At 35.8% G+C, this 19,523-nt stretch overlaps 1 protein-coding gene across 2 annotated transcripts in view; it reads left to right on the top strand.

The window, feature by feature from the left end:
• Nucleotides 1-19,523, top strand: part of AGBL4 (AGBL carboxypeptidase 4) — a 1,348,432-nt gene that overhangs the window by 671,024 nt on the left and 657,885 nt on the right. For both annotated transcript variants that reach the window (XM_041739178.1, XM_041739177.1), the window contains exon 4: nt 8,288-8,382. In XM_041739178.1, coding sequence (XP_041595112.1) covers nt 8,288-8,382 — 95 coding nt within the window. The remainder of the gene's footprint in view (nt 1-8,287; nt 8,383-19,523) is intronic.

Here is a 19,523-nt window from a genome sequence, read left to right as displayed (position 1 = left end):
TTCTCTATAGTTAAGTTTCTTATGGTTTCTCTCTCTCTCTCTCTCTCTCTACTAGTGCAATTGCTGGATCTTAGGGTATTTCTATTTTTTAACTTTTTGAGGAACCAGCATACTGTTTTCCATAGTGGCTGTACCAGTTTGCATTCCCACCAACAGTGTAGAAAGGTTCCCCTTTCTCCTCATCCTCACCAAGATCTGTTGTTTCCTGTGTTGTTAATTTTAGCCATTATGACTGGTATGAGGTGATATCTCACTGTAGTTTTGATATTCTATTTCCCTGATGATGAGGGATGTTGAGCATGTTTTCACATGTCTGTTAGGCATCTGTACGTCTTCTTTGGAAAAAATGTCTATTCACATCTCTGCCCATTTATTAGCTGGATTATTTGTGGTTTTTTTTTTTTTGGATGTTGAGTTAAGTTCTTTACAGATTTTGGATAGTAACCCCTTTATCATATATATCAATTGCAAATATCTTCTCTTTTTCTGAAGTTTGCCTTTTAATTTTGCTGTTTCCTTTGCTGTGCAGAAGCTTTTTATCTTGATGAAATCCCAACAGTTCATTTTTGCTTTTGTTTTTTTTGCCTCAGGAGACATATCTAGTAAGAAGTTTCTCTGGCTGAAGTTACTGCCTGTGTTCTCCTTTAGGATTTTGATGATTTCCTGTCTCACAATTGGTCTTTCATATATTTTGAATTTATTTTTGTGTATGGTGTAAGAAAGTGGTCCAGTTTCATTCTTTTTCATGTTGCTGTCCAGTTTTCTCAACACCATTTGTTTTCTCCTTGTGCTTACCCCTGTTCACTTCACTCTCCCTGGCCTTTCTCTGCAACTGAGTGGGGCTCTGTCTTCACCATAGTACCCGTGATCTATTTCTTCCTTACACCAGGCCTCTGTACTTCCTACCTTCCTTGAAGTGGCCTCTTCTCTCTCTGTAGTTGTACAGTTTGTTCTTTCATTAGGTCTATTTCCTGAGTATTCAGAATGCTTTGATAGTTACCAAGTTGTTTAAGGGATGAGGCAAGCCTAGGATCCTCCTACTGTGCCACCATCTTAGCTTCCAAGCATGCTTTAAATCATCCCAAAGTTTCCCAGTTTTAGAATCCTCAAGGGAAGATTTATGTGCATCCTCATTTATTGATTCCAGGTTGTGGTATGCTGAAGTCAGTTGGTACTGGCTCTCAATGGCTGATTGTCAAATTTTCAGGAATTTTGTGACCTATTGAATACAGCTAGCATTAAAAGTAAACATCCTTGTTCATAGTAGTATTATTCATAATAGCAAAGAGGTGGAAGCAATGTAAATGTCCCTCATTGAATTATTAGATAAATAAAATGTGATATATACACACAATGGAATATTATTGAACCTTAAAAACATTCTTTTACATTTTAATTATCTTTACAGTACTATATAAATATATTTACATTTAGATGTTACATTTTAGTCATTACCTGGGAAAGATAGTAAATGTGGACTTTTTTTCCTAATCAGTTTGAGAAAATTTTTAAACATGTAATCAACTTCCAATTTTTGTGATTACTGATATTTGGAATTATTTTTACTATTTTATTTTGAGTTTTCCATATACAATGTTTTTTTCTTGGCTTTTTATCCTCCCATCCTGTTGAAACTTCTATTATATTTGTCATGTTTTCTTTATTCTCTTTTTCCTTTTACTCATTCAGAATTTATTTATTTTTTTAAGATTTTATTTATTTATTCACAAGAGACACACAGAGAGAGTTAGAGACACAGGCAAAGGGAGAAGCAGGCTCTCCGCGGGAGCCCAATGCAGCACTCAATCCCAGGACTCCAGGATCATGACCTGAGCCGAAGGCAGACACTCAACCACTAAGCCACCCAAGTGCCCACTCATTCAGAATTTATAACTCTTGTTTCTCTTTATTAAAAAGTATTTTATTTATTTATTTGACAGAAAGAGGAGGGGGGAAGGGGGAGTATAGGAAGGGGAGTGGCAGACAGAGGAAGAGGGAGAAGCAGGCTCCCTGCTGAGCAGGGGCCCAATGGGAGGCTCAATCCTAGGACCATGGGATCATGACCTCAGCCAAAGGCAGACCCTTAACCATCTGAGCCACCCAGTTGCCCCATGTTTCTATAATTATACTGATTACTCTTAAACTGCCACATGATGATTTAGCATCCCTGTCCTCCTTTGGAACCATGTGAAGACCTTATCATATTTTAACTCTCATTTTGACTCTCTCCACTTCACCCCAGTTTCAAACATATCTGTTGTTGTTGATCAGTGTTTTGGTGCAAGCTTATTAGCACTTCTCAAATTTATTAGTTCATAATAATAGTTCTATGCAGTCAACGCTTATTTAGATCTACTTGTTACTCTGCTCACTGTTGCTTCTTGCCACTCTTATGTTCACTTTCTTTCTTTGAAGTTCATCCTTTAGTAAGTAGCTCCTTCACGGGGTCTGAAACTGCTATACTTCTTAGGCTTTATTTGTCTAAAAATTTATTTTACTCTATTCTATGGGTGATAGTAAGTACATTATTTTTAGGTCTCTCATGTTGCTGGTGTTAAGTCTGCTTAAGTCTAATTTCTGTGTCTTGTGGGTAATTTACGTTTTCTCTGATTTGCTTTGAAAGCATGCCCTTTATTTGTATATTATGAATTTTCACTGTATGTGTCTATATCTAGATTATTTTTTAAAATCCTGCTTTGGATGGACTTGTGATTCTTGAACCTGAATAGCATTTTCTTTGGAGATTTTTGCCTCTCCCAGTTTATCTCTTTCTAGAACTCATATCTAATGTAGATTTTAATTTTTTTCTCTGTATCCTTTTCACATATAATTTTTTAAAGATTTCATTTATTTATTCATAGAGAGAGAGAGAGAGAGAGAGAGAGAGAAACACAGGCAGAGGGAGAAGCAGGCTCCATGCAGGGAGCCTGATGCAGGACTTGATCCCGGGTGTCCAGAATCATGCCCTGGACCGAAGGCAGCACTAAACCGCTGAGCCACCTGGGCTACCCCTTTTGCCATATTTCTATTTTGTTACTTCACTATGTTGAGTTTTGGAAATGTTATCTATTCTACATTTTAATCTGTCTACTGAATTTTAAGATCAGTTAGTGTGAAACATGTATTTCTAGAAGTTCTGTTTGTTGTTTTAGAGAATTTCTCTGGTCTTTAATTTGTTCTTGTGTTTTCCTCTGTTTTCATTTGTTTGAAATGTTATTTTAATTTTTTAGTCATTTCAAAAATACTTCCTTTATAGTTGACCAGATAGTTTTATGAGTAGAAATTCTTTGTGGCCTAAATAACTAAAGTTATTCAGTTTTTGGTTGATTTTCACTTTTAGTGTGGATTATTTCCTTATATGTTTTATAAATTTGTGCAAAAGCTTAACTCCCATAGGACTTTGTTTATGGAAATTCTATGTTCTTGGGCTGCAACTGTGTGTATTCTAAACAACTTTTCATTGTTTTTACTAGGTGCTCCAGGGATATCTGCCTGTAACTAAATTTATTTTAAATACTTGACCTGGGTTAAATTCAAACCAAAACCAAAAATGTTCTGGCCCATTTTTAAAAATTATTCTTTCTACCCCAAACCCAAAAATAGTTAGGCATGCCTTTTTGTCATTTCCCACTGCTTATGAATGATTTCCTTTTAGACCATAATTCTATGAATACTATATCATTTTGAGAGTACTAGATTTGTGGAGGCATCTCATTCTAAACATTCTGGCTCATGAAGATTTAAGGGCTCATTTGCTATCCTTCAATGGATTATTAAAATCTAAGTACCTAGATAGCAAAACCAACAACCTGCTTTCTGTGCCCCTTTAATTTTCTGGCATCTGTGGATTTCTATTTACTAGGAGCTCTTTATGTAAGTAATGTTCCCAAATGTTCCTCTGGTTTCTAGGATTTGCAAAAGATTATCTGTGGCAGAAATCTCCAACTTTTTTCATGCCTACCTACACAGAGAAAATAATACTAATTCATACAGAAAAGATGATATTGAATAGAATGTTAGGGTAACTGGGGAACATTTCTTAGATAACCATACAAAGTTTAGCCAAGAAATTAACATATAATCTAAAATAAAACATATATTATAAAGAGGAAATCAAATGTTAAATTTATTTTTTTAAATCTTCAATTTTTTTAAATCTTCAATTTTATTTTATTTTATTTTATTTTATTTTATTTTATTTTATTTTATTTATGATAGTCACACAGAGAGAGAGAGGCAGAGACATAGGCAGAGGGAGAAGCAGGCTGCATGCACCAGGAACCCGACGTGGGATTCGATCCCGGGTTTCCAGGATCGTGCCCTGGGCCAAAGGCAGGCGCTAAACCGCTGTGCCACCCAGGAATCCCTAAATCTTCAAATTTTTAATTGAAACTCTTCAGTTTGTATCTGGGAACATACCACTTTTATATGAGATTTTATTTCTGCACCCCTGGATACGTGCAATCCCTAATCAAGACTTCAGTGACAACCTCTTCAAAAATCTTAATAGTCACCATCAATGAGAAACTGTTCATACAATAGTGATAAAAAATTTAAAACTGTTCAAATATTTAAACTGTATGAAATTATATTTAAGTCATTGAACAGCTCTCCCTTTCCTTTCACTCATAATTGCAATGTTGAAATTTCATGTGAAAATCAAATGACTTTCAAATCTATTCAAACTTTTAATAAAATATTTTTAGATAATGAAATATTTTAGAATTGCGATGACCCTCTAATTTGCAAAATACACAGGCTTATTTGGAATAGTCCCTGGGAGTAGCTTGGACAACCTTAATGGGAAACTTACTCATGATTAGACAAAAGTATCAAATATATGCAAAGCCAGAGAATCAAGTCCACTGCCTATACAGCATACAGACTATTCATTCTATACCCAGCCATCCTGGATCCTCCATGGCTTACACCAAGAATGAAGGTTGCACTCCTCCATAGCACCATGAACCACTTGGACAGAATGGACAGAGCTCCAGGCTTCACATATGGCAGCTTGAAAGCTATAATCCACCCTCAGGCTACCAGTGTGCTAGAGGCCACTAATTTACAAAGCTCTGATTTAGAGTACCACCATATTGCTAAAGCAAGAAGTCTTGATTAAAAATTTAAATCTAAAGAAGAAAGAAAAAGAAACAAAAGGAAGAAAGGAAGGAACTAATGAACTAAAAGATCCTATTTTATGGAAGATAAGGGGGAAGGATTGATAAATATTGAGTATCTCTTATGTGGTAGGTACTCAGTACCTACACCAACATGCTGGGTGATTTACTTATATAATCTCAAAGACTCTTATAAAACTTTGTTAGAATGCTGTCATCATCCCAATTTCAGATATAAATAATCAATATAAAAATTATCTTGCCCAAGCTCACAGAATTAGTGGGGAACTGGGTTTCGGTACAGTTGTATCTGCCTGTGATGTCCATGATCTTATTACTTTTGAGTCAGTGGACTTGGTTCAAATTCTAGCTCTTCTACTTATTAATTATATGATTCTAATTTACTTAATCTCAGTATTACTTTCCTCATATATACATAAATAAATAAATAATAAGTAATAGATAAATAATAGTCTCTGTGTCAGAAAGTTCATTATCAGGGATCCCTGGGTGGCGCAGCGGTTTGGCGCCTGCCTTTGGCCCAGGGCACAATCTTGGAGATCTGGGATCAAGTCCCACATCGGGCTCCCGGTGCATGGAGCCTGGTTCTCCCTCTGCCTGTGTCTCTGCCTCTCTCTCTCTCTCTCTCTCTCTCTGTGTGTGACTATCATAAAAAAAAAAAAAAAAAGAAAGTTCATTATCCTCAAAATAAATGAGATAATACATCAGATATCAGAGTGTGTGATTGGAGTTGAGGCCTAAGCATCAGCTGTTTTTAAAAGCTATCAAGTGATTCTAATACATAAAACACTGAAATAATGTGAACAAGTACTTAACTCAGAATTTGGTACATAGAGAGTACTCAGGAGTTATTAGCTATTATTATAATTGTTGTTACCATTACCTTATGGATGCTGTTTCTTGTGATGCATTTGAGGTAAATAATAGATACTTAAGTGTAAAATACAGAGAGCCATGATTTCCTGCACCGCCTACTTCCAGATACCTTTGATTCTCACAGCCACATGTTGCCTTGCTAAGTAAGCTGGAAAACGTTAAAAGAATGTTAGGTGGAGAATGGTAAGAGATGGTATTGTTTTTGTATGGAGTGTCATAAAGAAAGTTTAGTCTTTATGGTCTTTTATTAGCTTCAATTCCTTCATGCCTAAAATTGAGCTAACATAGACAACTTTTGTTTATGGATGAAGTAGCTAAATAATATAGTATATTTCAATGACCTGGGAAATTTTCCTAGGTAGAGGATACTAATGATCAATAGACACTTCACTTTCTCATTTCTTTATTCGAGCTTCATATATGAACATTATTTCTGTATTAGATTTTCCCTTACATTTAGCGCTAATCTAGCTCCCGAAAGTGCAATATGGCTTCCAGGTTCACTGGAAATGGATCTGATACCTGGAAAATCTCAGAAGAGAAAAGGGGGATTAAGCCCCATGAGGTTCAAAGGCCATTTGTCCCCTTGATATTGATTTTTCTTAAATCAGACAGTAGCCAAGACCATGGGAAAAGTAATTGAACTGACAACAGGCAGGTCCAGGTTATTAATATTTGAACAGTCTTGGACATTCTTGATGACTTAATTTAATGACAGAAAAGAGGTCTGCAACTTAAATGCCAGGTGATGGGGTCAGTAGCTGGGTCTCTGAGGAGAAAGGAAAACATGTTATTCCTAAGAGCTTATTTCATAGAACAAAGCATTTTATAGTAGTCCCAAATATGAGTCCAGAGAAAATAGTTTTGGTTTTCTTTTTTAAGAAAACAAAATTTTAAAGGCTTAAAAAATTACCGTTGTATTTATTTTTGCCCTTACTTTACAAAACAGGCTTGGTTAGAGTTATGGAATTTTGGAACCTTAGTGAGTAACTCAAGGGTAGAGATCATGGACATTTTACTTATCTTTTTTTATTCTTTGGATTTAAAAATCCACTTTCCATATATTGATTGCATGACTTTGGACAAGTTAATTTATCTCTCTGAGCTCAGTTTCCATACCTGTAAAATAGAGATGTTAATATTTTGTATAGTTAAAGGGAATATTTAAAATTAACAAAAATGTATAAAATTCCTAGCACTTGATATTTTATAATATATCAGATGATAAATATTTGCTCAACGAAATAATATGTGAATTTTGATGCTTCCCTTTCTTTCATTGCCTATGGAGAGAAAAACTAACCTATGGCAACCTTTTGGAAGTTTTCACTTTTTCTCTATTTTTGCTACCTTTGTTCTAGACCATATCCTCTCTCTTTTGGACTATTTCAATGGTCATTACATGTATTTTAACCCCAGTTCTCTTCTCTTGCCCCATCTCTCTTCTCCACTTAAAATAAAATTGCTTACTAAAACAAAGGGTGATCTCTTTTAATTATACCATCCTTCTGGAAATATTTTAGTCATGTAGACCACTCCACTCCCCCATTTTAAAGGTGAGGCCCAGAAAGGGGAAGGGACTTATCTATGTACCTATGCTTCTATAAATTTATGCTGAGATTAGGGTTGAGCTCAGTATCTCTCACCCTCAGCAGAGGATAACAAAAGAAGGTGCAGAAGAGAGCATATATCCTCCAGGTTATATGGGATGCTGAATAGTTGCAGAATTTTTTTAACTTCAACAAGCATTCAGTTATTATCTTTTTTGAACTTTAAATGCAATATTGTTACTCTGATAATACTGTTATTCATTTACATGTAAATTGTAGGTCAACCTGGAGAAAGGGCACAGTTAATAAAAATAGCTAAAACTTATGTAGCATTAACTATGTACAAAACATGGTTCCAAACACTGTACATATATTAACTTAATTATCATCAGTAATCCTAAGTACTGTTATTATCCTCATTTTTTAAATGAGGAAACTAAGACATAGTAAGGTTTAGTAGCTTGGCAAGGTCACACAGCTTGAGAGTGTAGGGTGGGATTAAAACTCAGACTTCCAGGTTCCAGAGTCTGTGCTCTTGACTACTATACTAAACTGCCACAAATACATTGAATTTCTTCAGGCACCATTTATTATCACTTTACTTTTGGCAACTAGTCCATATGGCTTCCTCTAACCCTGCTTATCATTTCCATTCCTAATTAGCAGGAAGTGACAACTTCCATAGCATAATCTTCTGATAAACTTTTCCCTTTTTTTCAGAGAGTCATTTTCAACATTGTTAACTTCAGTAAAACCAAGAGTCTTTATAGAGATGGGATGGCCCCTATGGTGAAATCTACCAGCAGACCCAAATGGTAAGTGACCGGAAAGGGACCTACTTCTGGTTGGAGAATTTGACCCAGGTCTCAGAGTTTATGTGCTGGGTGGCTAGGGCTGAGCCTTTCTGGCACTGAGAGGAGTAAGATGAGTTTTTGGATGGCCATCATCCGGGATCTAGGTTTAGGGCTCTGTGAGAATTTTGAAATAGGGAACATGGTTCCACATATGGAATAACCAGCATTCCATTAAGAGGTCAGGTGCAGTCTGTTACTTGGTAAACTTCCTGTCCTGTTGGCCTTTTTATCATGGTATCTTATGTGATTTGTGGATGTTAAAGTTATATTTGCCCATTGCTGTAGCCAGGGTGAGGAGAGTTTGATAGGCTTGCTTAAAATAGCATTATGGTGGTGATGATGATAATAACTGCTCTCACTTAACTGAGAGCCTATTTTTATATATTTTACATTTGCTGTTATTATTATCACAACAGTTTTACAAGAGAGAACTTAAATTTTCCTATATTACAGATGAAAAAATTGAGGCTAGGAGAGGGTAAGTACTTTCTCAATACCATAGATACTTAGAGGAGGAGCCGGTGTTATTTATATTACCCCATACTACCATCCAAACCACTTAATTTTTCATCCAACCATTTATTTATTCTTTCAACAAACATTAATTGCACCAAAATGAGAGTTTTTAAAGACAGAAACCGGTGTTATTCATCTATCACACAGTAGGTATTAATTGAATGCTTGTTGAACTGAACTGAATTTGTTATGAGAATTCACATGTAAAGTGCCTGGCACTTGCTAAGTGCTCAATAAATGTCATCTATTATTAATAGCATTATGTAAAACACTATACAAATGTGAGGAATTGTTAATATTATTCTAGCTTTGATCCCTGTTCAAATTTTAATGACTAGTGAAAAGATCATCTCCAAATGTCTATATTTATAGAAAACTAGCAATTCATAAATATTGAATTGTGCTTTTATCTACAAACGATTCTTGGCAATTTTCTATAAATGCTGGGCTGAGAAGCTCAGGTTTGTAAAAGTGTAGGCATTCAATGATAATAAAAATTGTTTATTACACAATAAAAATATCTTCCTGGGCCTATTTTTTTATGTTTTATTTTTTTGCTTTGCTGCATCAAGTCAACTATACTGCTATTCCTGGATCTCCTTTTGACAATGGGATCTGGGTAAGAGGTAGGCCTTTGTTTTGAGTTTCTGAATTCAGCCCAGTGGATAAAAATATAGTACATCTCTCTGTTAATAGGTGTATGTGTAGATGTGTACTTCAAACCTTGCCAACAAAAGGACATCACTGTTGATCTGATAATGAGGGCCCTCAAAATAGCATTGCACTTCTTTTATGAGTCTCTACGTTGGGATCTTACACAGCAACCATAATCACCATCCCTTTTTCCCAGTTGTTTAATGCTGGAGTCTTCTTTTTTATGCTTTTAAAATCTTAAGCCTTAATCAGTTCATTTTGTTTTGTTTTGTTTCTTATGGATTATCATTTGGGGCCTGTCAGGGCTCTTGACAAGATTTTGAAATATTAATGAGTCCCTACATTTATATTATAATACCTGAGGATGAAGTTAGTGCTTTTATCCAATGTTGGCAGGCTCTCAGCATGGCCATTATCCAGTCATTGGGCTTCTCTAATGGTCTGAAAGAGCTTAAATGCTCAGAATTCAGTTTATTGTAGTTCATCAGGCTGATAAGACACGAGGTGCCAGAGCAAATCAGGTTGTTGGTATGTCTCATCTCATCCTTTTTGACTTTGCTGACCCCGGATTTTGGATGCAGAGCTACTCACATTCCTTCATAGTCCCCTTTCTTAAAGGCAGACTAAGATATTGTTTACTTATAAGATTTTATTGATCACCTTAATGTGCCACATACTATTCTAGATATTGGAGATACAGTATGTATATGACAGAAAAGATCTGTTCTCAAAGACAATTTTCTTTTTGGAATTTTATTAACTGATCTGTACATGCCATAATTGTTATGCTTCTTGCTACTGGTTTGTCCTGAAGATTCTTTCTGCCCTTTTGGTGTTTTCTGCTTAGGATTTTCTTCCATTTCTGTATCAATTACCTGTATCAGAACCTGTCTTCCAATAGTCATTATTCTAAATGCTCTTAGGGCAACAAAAAAAATATATGACTGTTTGGCTCTCAGATTATTAGATTTTATTGGCCCAGAAGGGTCCATCACAATTTAGGATTCTAGGATTCTAGACAACAGTCTTACTCAAGACTGACAAACACATTATAGATCCCAGTATTAGACTATCTCCTTTAGTGTTTTCCTAATTTTGGTTTCCCCAATATCAAGGCAAACAAACAAAAGAAATTTCTGATCCATTTCTTATCTAGGGGATTCACTTCCTTTAATATCCCAAACAGGCCTTGGAAGAAGTCTTACTTCATGACAAATATTAAAAATTCTAAATTTCCTATGAAATATGTACCAGATTAGAAAAAGACACTTTCACCCCTTCAAGGTGAAATAAAACATTCTTTTTTTACTTCTGTTATAGGGGACCGTACTGATGCTAAGTAAAGATGCCTACAGGCCTTAGCATAGGTTTAATAATCAAACTAGGTGTAGAAAGCAGATGAGCAAAAGAAGCAATTAAAAAGCCATTGTGCATGGGGATCCCTGGGTGGCTGGGGGTTCAGCGCCTGCCTTAGGCCCAGGGTGTGATCCTGGAGACCCAGGATCGAGTCCCATGTTGGGCTCCCTGCATGGAGCCTGCTTCTCTCACTGCCTGTGTCTCTGCTTCTCTCTGTGTGTGTGTGTGTGTCTCTCTCATGAATAAATAAAATCTTTAAAAAAAAAAAAAGCCATTGTGCTTTTGACTACTCAAGATTATTCTGCCTTGAGGAGAAAAAGTTAGAATACCTAGCAGCAAAATGGAGAAGTTGGAATATTCAGAAGCTTTCTGCCTGTTTTAGTTCACTCTAATTTTGTTTTCATGTTAGACTTCTTAAGAAGTATTGGTTGTTAAGGCCCAAGTTTTTGCAACCACAATTCATTAATATTTTTAAATATTGTCCAAGGCTAAATAAAATTGCTTTGTGATAGGCAGTGCAGGGAACTGGCATTATAAGGCAGCCAAAATCTATATTCTTATTTAAACTAAGCCTAGAATATTTATGCAAGCAGTAAGTGGTGGCATTAACCAGACCTCAGGACTCCCTCCCATATTCTATGCATGAGGAATGTGGGAGATGGGGACACAGATATGCAGGAAGTTGTGTGCTGCTGTTTGGTGTTTGGTAGGTCTGAAGTAACTTTTCTAATTACTTGTCCATTATAGTAGATTGAGGATATTAGACTAAATCTCAGAACTGGCTTCTTTTTAATACAATTCTTTTGAGCATCTAACTTTATGCTAGGTCTTGGGGTGATAATATGAATCTGATAATATGAATAATCTGATCTGGATTTTTTAAATTTTATTTTCTACAAGTTGAAATGAAACACAAACAGAAATAAGTACAATATAAGGAACATTGTGCTAAAAACCACTATGGAATTAATAAAGTGTGCTCTGAGATTAGAGAAGAGAAATAAAATTATATATGATCAGGGCTGTGGAGAGTAAAGGAGAATCTTGGGGTGTACTTGGTACCTCAGCTAGATCTCAAGGAAATGAGACATGAACAAAATTAAGGAAATGGATTCTAAATGGAAGATATAACATGATGAGCTATGATATTTCCTTTATAAGCCCCAGTTTCCTTACTGTAAAATTCAAAATAGCTTTTTTACGGTTTTTAAGAAACACATGTGAAATGGATGACTTTAAAAAGATTCAAATAGCTTATTAATTCAGTAAATTCCCTAACCATTTCTTTCACTTTTCCCTGACTCACTCAAGACTGACTGGGTAAACATTATGCCTTCTCTTTCTCCCTCCTTTCCTGCCTTCCCTTCATCCTTACTTCCTTCTTCCCTCCCTCCTTCTCCCTGTCAATAAATCCTTACAAGTAGTTGTAGTAGACCAGGAAATATATCAGAACAACATAGTAGAGAGAGGTGTGATTACTGTTCTTATAGAGTTCATGGTCTTCTGGGCTAGATATTAAAAGTGTAACTATAGTAAAGTGTGATAACTGTGACAACAGGGAGAATTCAACATGCTGTGGAAACTATTCAGCATTTAGGATTTAACCTGCTCCAAGGATAAGAGACCTTCCCTAGGTGTGTTACTTATGCTGAGAACTTAAAGATGAATATGTGAAATCGTAGTAAGTAGGGATATGTGTGAAGTAATAAAATGTGTTTGAAGACTTAGAGATGAGAAAGAACATTACATTTTTTGATGAGCAAAGGCCAATATGATTGGAACATGAAATTCTAAAGAGAAAGTGGCTAGAGAGGTAGGTAGAAGTAAGATTGAAGAGAGCTTTGTAAGCCAAGGTAAAGAGCTGGATTTGATTCTAAAGGCACTGTGAAGAAATCAAGCAGGACATGATCAGAATGGCAGTTTAGAAAGATCAGTCTTAATGCTTAATAGAAAATATCTTAGAAGGAGGACAGTTGTTTAGAAGTTTTTTGCAATACCTTAGGCTACAGCTGATGATGAGTTAGATTGGTAACAGTAATGATGAAAACAAGTGGATAGATTCGAGGGTTAACAGAAGATTGAATCGATTTAACCTTTAATTGAGTAGATGTGGAGGGTAAAAGAGAGGTAGGAGTTCCAGATGACCCCAAGGTTGTCTGGCATACATACACAACAGAAGGGATGGTGGTGCCATTTACTGAAGACAAGGGTTTTAATATAAGAGAAAAGAGTTTTGGCAGAGTTGGTTGGAAAGAGGAGATGATGAACTTGGCCTTGGAAACATACAGCTAGATGTGCCTGAGAGATATCCAAGTGGAGATGTCAAGTAGGCAGTGAGGTGTGACTGAAGAGAGGTATTTGGAGGTACGGATTCAAGAGTTATCACCAGAATAGTGAGGGCAGATGTAGTCTCTCAGGGAGGTTGTATGAATTGGAGAGAGAGGATTAGGACAGAGCTCTGAGAAATTCCTCAGTTTAAAAGTTGGGTAGATGATGAGAATCTCACAAAAGAGAATGAGAGGAATTGGACAGAGCGTTACAAGAAAACCAAGATAGTATGGCATCATGTAACCAAGAAGAGAGGGCTTTTCTAAAAAAGAGGGAGTGACTAATACTGCCACCTGCTACTTGATAATTAAAGTATTAAAATGCTCAACACTTGAAGTGATGTAGAGGTCATCAGGGACTTTGTTGAGTGCCATTTTAGTGGCATGGCAGGAGTTCAAGCCAGGTATATAAGATAATGAGTGAGTTTGGGGATGAAGAAAATGTAAAGAAATGGAGACTATAAATATAGATGGTTCTTTCAAAAGTTTGGCTAAGATACAAGTATAACAAGTAAACAAGCAGTTATAATAAATACCCTTTTGAATTTAGTGTAGTGATAGTTATGTACAAATAGCAATGGCTCTATATTATTCTTAATGTAATGATGATTGATCTTGTGAAAAAAGAAACTGTTACAAAAATAATATTTTGTTTGAAAACTTATAAATTCATGGATTAATATTTAAAAGTAAAAAGTCATACATTTAAAATTAAATCATATCCCTTGGCCCCCCATATACCTAATCTTCCTGCTTTATTTTTATGTATAGCACTTATTACCATCCAGCAAACTGTAATATATTATTTATTTTATTACTTGTTTCTCTATCTATTAGAAAGTAAGCCGCAGGAATAGGGATTTTCGTCATTTTTGTATTCATTTGTGTATCCTTAGCACCTTAAACTGTGCTTGGTATATAGAACATACTCAATAAATATTTATTAGATGAATGAATTAATTCATTATCATTCTGCTGAGCCTGACAACTGTTTTTAATTTTACATATTCTTTTTTAGTTGTTTCCATGAGCACATTTTCACACACCAACAAATACAAATACCCTCTTATATTCTGTTCTTTTCATTTAATGTTGTATCAAAGCAAGTTCTCATGTTTTCTCCTAGCGTTCATTATACCCTAGTTGAAGAATTGTTTACTGCTTTTATATATTTACTCCATCATCTCTCTATTGGTGAGCTTTTAATTTTTTAATATATTTTTTCAAAAGTAGATGATATTGGATAAATAGATAATTTGTCAAATTATTTTTTAGAATCAATTCCTATAAGAGATTATAGGATTAATCACTATAAGCTTCTGCTATGCATGCTCTCAAAATATATTGCACCAATTTAAAATTGCACCAACTTATATTGCACTAAGATTCTTGGTCAGTGTCTTAGTTTTACTGCAATATGGACAGCATTCAGAATTGTCATTGAAAAAAAAACCCACTAGTTTAGGAGATGAAAGATGGTCCTTTTCTTTTTTTTTTTCCTTGTTCTCATTTGAGCTTGTGTCTTAAGAATATTGGCATTACTGTAGTGTCAAAACTGAGTTTCCAAAAAAAAAATAAATGCATTAAAAAGAAAAGGTAAGACATTACAGACATTCTGGGAAAGGATGGAGTAGATGCACTCTTCCCTATTTCTCCCGCTAAGTAGAACTAAAAACCACATACATTACTTATGGAACAAACATAGAAAACCTGAAAAGTGGAGAGAAGAGGGAAGATTGGCTGTTCCTTAAGACCTGAGAAATGATATAGTGGTGAGTTCCCTAGGTTTGATTTTTGCTTCATATATGCTAGAATGGATGCTTGAGAAACCAGAAGCATAGAAATGCCAATGGGCACAGATAAAAAAATGTCTTCCCAAAGCCTATCCTTGTTAAACAAATGACAAAAAAAAAAAAAAAAAGGTGGGGGAGGGGAGGGGTTGGCCTAGTAGGACAGAAAACTTTAAGACAGTAATTGTCCAATCTAGCCAAACACCATGGTAAAAAAAACAAAAAAACAAAAAAACAAAACAAAAACCTGCCCGTTTCCACCCTCACCAAGGGAGGACTGGTGAGTCTAGACTTCTATCTTTCCTCCAACCCTCTACCAGGTGGTGTCAGAGAAAGGTAGGGAACTGGGAATTTCATTCCTACTAGTCAGTAATGAATACTTCCTTCTTCTCCAAGATGTCAGACCACATGAGGAATCTGGACTTTTACTGCTTGAGGATGGGATCAGTAACAGGGCAGGGGGCAAAGAAAAGAATGAATGAACCTGAGGATATAACAATAGAAGTTACTAGATCTAACAATAGAGAAAAAAATAGACTAAAAAGAAGAATGAACAGAACCTCAGGGACCTGTGGAACCAAAAATCTAACATTCATGTGATTAGAATTCCAGAAGGAGAGGTGAAAAAATTGTTTGAAATGGCTAAAATCTTCTCAAATTTGGCAAAAGACATAAACCCAGAGATTCAAGAGAGTGAGTGAACCCAAAACAGAAAAAAATGAGGGAAATCCATGCCAAGAAACATTACACTCAAACTAAGGAAAGAATCTTGAAAGCAGTGAGAGAAAATAACACCTTACCTATAGAGGAAAATAAATTTGAACATAACAGATTTCACATCAGAAACTATAGAGACCAAATAAAAGTGACACACTGTTCTTCAATACTGAAAGAAAAGAACTGTAAACTCAGTATCCAATATCTAGCAAAAATATCTTTCAAGGATTAAAACATTTTGATGAAGGAAAAACTTCATCAAAAGGAAAAAGAGTATTTGTCAACAGAAGACCTCCCCTAAAAGAATGGGAAAAGGAAGTTCTTAAAACAGAAGAAAAATGATAAAGACTTTTGAAATGTCAAAAAGAAAGAAATAATACAAAGAGTAAAAATACAGGTAAATACAGTAAACTCTTTTATCTCTGCTTTCTAAATTATATGTGATGTTGGAATGCCAGGGTGGCTCAGCGGTTGAGCGTCTGCCTTCAGTTCAGAAAGTGATCCTGGAGTCCCAGGATCGAGTCCCACATCGGGCTCCCTGCAGAGAGCCTGCTTCTCCCTCTGCCTGTGTCTGTGCCTCTCTCTTCCTCTTTGTGTCGCTCATGAATAAATAAATAATCTTTAAAAAATTACATGTGATGTTGAAGCAATGATTACAACATTGATGCAGTTTTCAATATGTGGAGGAAATATTTAACATAAGCATATGTGGAAAGGTAAAAGGATTTAAAGAGAGGTAGTTTTTGTACTTATCTCAAAATGGTAAATGTCAACACCAATTGACTGTAATAAGTTATGTATGTATAATATAGGATGGTAAGGGTGAGTGGAGTGGGTGTGATCATAAAGGATAGCATCTGAGAGATCATTGTGGTGATGATGTAGTTCTTATATCTTGATTGTGATAGTGATTACATGTAATAAAATGGCATAGAACTATGCACACATGGTATACTGATGTAAATGTCCTGGTTTTGAAATTGTTATTCATTACTATAATTATGTAAGGTTCAACCTTTTTCTAAAAAGATTTTATTTATTTATTCATGAGAGAGAGAGAAACAGACAGAGGCAGAGGGAGAAGCAGGCCCCATGCAGGGAGCCCGATGTGGGACTTGATCTCGAGACCACGGGATCATGCCCTGAGCCCAAAGGCAGACGCTCAACCGCTGAGCCACCCAGGCATCCCAAGATGCAACCTTTGCTGAAGCCTAGATGAAGTGTACACAAGAACTCTCTGTAATATTTTCGAAAATCCATGAGAATCTATAATCATCTCAAAGCAAAAAGTTCAAACCATATTACTTAACCCGCTCCTCACAAAAAAGCCCCCAAAATATAAGAGCATTTTGAAGAATGTCAACAAGTGCAGAAGAATCTGAAGATTCCCAGAGACTGAATGAGGGTTGGGAGGAAAACATGGGGGGAGAGTCTTTTCAAATGTGTAACAAAAGGAAAAACTAAAAAAAAAAAAAAAAATCATATCCTAGAATGAATAATGTAACCTGAGGAAATGTGGAACTAGGTTTAGGGCAGTGGGGTGGGAGTAACATGGACCTAAGTCTGTATTCCATCTTTGGGTCTTCTAGTAGCTCATTTAACCTCTCTGTGCTACCATTTCTTCACACAGAGCACAGCAAGGTTGTTCATTCTAGATGATTTTCACCCTGTGCTGCCTGTAGAGTCCTTGCATAGGGCAAGGAGAAAACTCAGTTAAAATGCAGACCGTTTTCTCTTATTTCCACCAGAGCAAATGTGCTTTTGTCTCCTTCACTTATCAGTTATCTGAATCAAATTTTATTTTAAAAAACAGGTAGACTGATATCCCTCACCACTCTGTATAAAATAGAGATTATTATCCACAGTCTTTCAGATGGGGAAATAGAAATATCTTCAAATATCTTCAAGAAGATATATGACTTGTCACAAATCATACAGCAAGTGAGTGCATAACAAAGCCTGGAGCCCACATGGGAATGACTTGTCTACCTATCACTTTCCTCATTGTGCCACATTGCCTTCAAATACAAGTTGAAAACTTTGAGCTTGATAACAATTTCTAACAATTTCTTTTAGTTTTATACAGTGTGTCCTACCGATAGAACCCATCCAGCAGCGGGAGGCTCTCTGCATGTGGTGAGTTCTGGACCTGCCTCAGTAGAAAGAGGAGAGTCACCTGTCAGGGAGAAAATGGAGAGGATTCCCGCACTGGGAGGGAGGGTGGACCATCCATATCACTGTCAGTGTTCCCAATCAAATGATAGGCCATACTGGTTAAGTATGATAGCTATTATAATTGTTTTAACATCAAAACTCAAATTGAAGGAAGCACAAAAGGAAGAGAGAAGGAATCTATGCTACAATCCCAGTCATGGGATGGCGAGACAAATGAGAAAATAGGTAAGAAGTGAAGAGAATTTGCTGGTTAATGGACCCAAAGGTGGTGATTTCTAAAATCCCTTCATATTCAGGCTATGGCCTAAAATATTATATGATTCCAGTCTTTTTGTATAGAGTTGAGTTCAATTTAATTCAAGATTAATGTGCATCTTTCTGCCATAAATAGCTTTCAGACTTTATACTAAGTGCTTTGATTCTCTTGGAACCTGGGAAGAGTATCTGTCACTTTCCCAATTTTACAGATGAGTATACCAAGGCTCAGGTTGTGGAAGTAACTTGCCCTAATAGTTTAGGAAAGATAGAACGTGGCAGAGCTGGTATTTGAATGTAGATTTGCTTATTTTAACCTTAATCATTTTTCCTATTAGAGTATAGTAGTGATTAATAGCTTATGCTTTGGACTGGAAAAATCTGAATTTAACCTGGCCCTGTTGTGTTTGTCATGAGGAGGATATGTGACTCACTCAAGATCATACAGCAAGCAAGGGCAGAGCAGAGCCTGGAGTCCACATGGGACTGACTGGCAAGCTTATTGCTTTCTTCTATGCTGCCACACTGCCTCCCTTTACTTTTACCCCAGGTAAAGGGGCTGAAATCCAACAGCCTGGTGCTGGAAAAAAGCATTGGCTTTGTGGTTAAATAGTCAAACCTAAATTCAAATCTTACCTCTTGCCTTTGGATGGTGCCAATAATAGCTACCATTAATCAACTTCAAATAATACACTCCCTATGCCTCAGAAAACATCTAGAAAAATGTTGCTACAGCCAATGTCAGAAAGTATTGCCTGTGCTCTCTTCTAGGACTTTTATGGTTTCACATTGCAAATTTAGATATTTAATTTATGTTTAGTTTATTTTTGTGTATGGTTTGAGAAAGTGGTCTAACTTTCTTTTACATGTCACTGTCCAATTTTCCAAACACCATTTGTTGAAGAGACTTTTTCCCATTGCATATTCTTGCCTCCTTTGTCAAAGATTAATTGACCATGTAATTGTGGGTTTATTTTTTTTGGTTTTCTTTTCTGTTCCATTGATCTATGTGTCTTTATGCCAGTACCATACTGTTTTCATTACTACCACTTTGTAATATAACTTGAAATCTGGAATTGTAATATCTCTAGCTTTGTTTTTCTTTGTCAAAATTGCTATGGCAATTTGAGGTCTTTTTCTGGTTCCATAGAAATTTTAGGTTTGTTCTGGTTCTGTGAAAAATGCTACTGGTATTTTGGTAGGGATTGCATTATATATGTAGATTGCTTTGGATAATATAGGCATTTTAATAATATTTTTTTCTTCTGACACATGAACATGTAATGTCTTTCCATTTCTTTGTGTTATCTTG

This window comes from Vulpes lagopus, chromosome 23, assembly GCF_018345385.1.
Source record: "Vulpes lagopus strain Blue_001 chromosome 23, ASM1834538v1, whole genome shotgun sequence".
In the NCBI taxonomy this organism is placed as follows: Eukaryota; Metazoa; Chordata; class Mammalia; order Carnivora; family Canidae; genus Vulpes; species Vulpes lagopus.
Note: the sequence above shows the minus strand (reverse complement) of the source record. Positions and strands in the feature narration are given on the sequence as shown.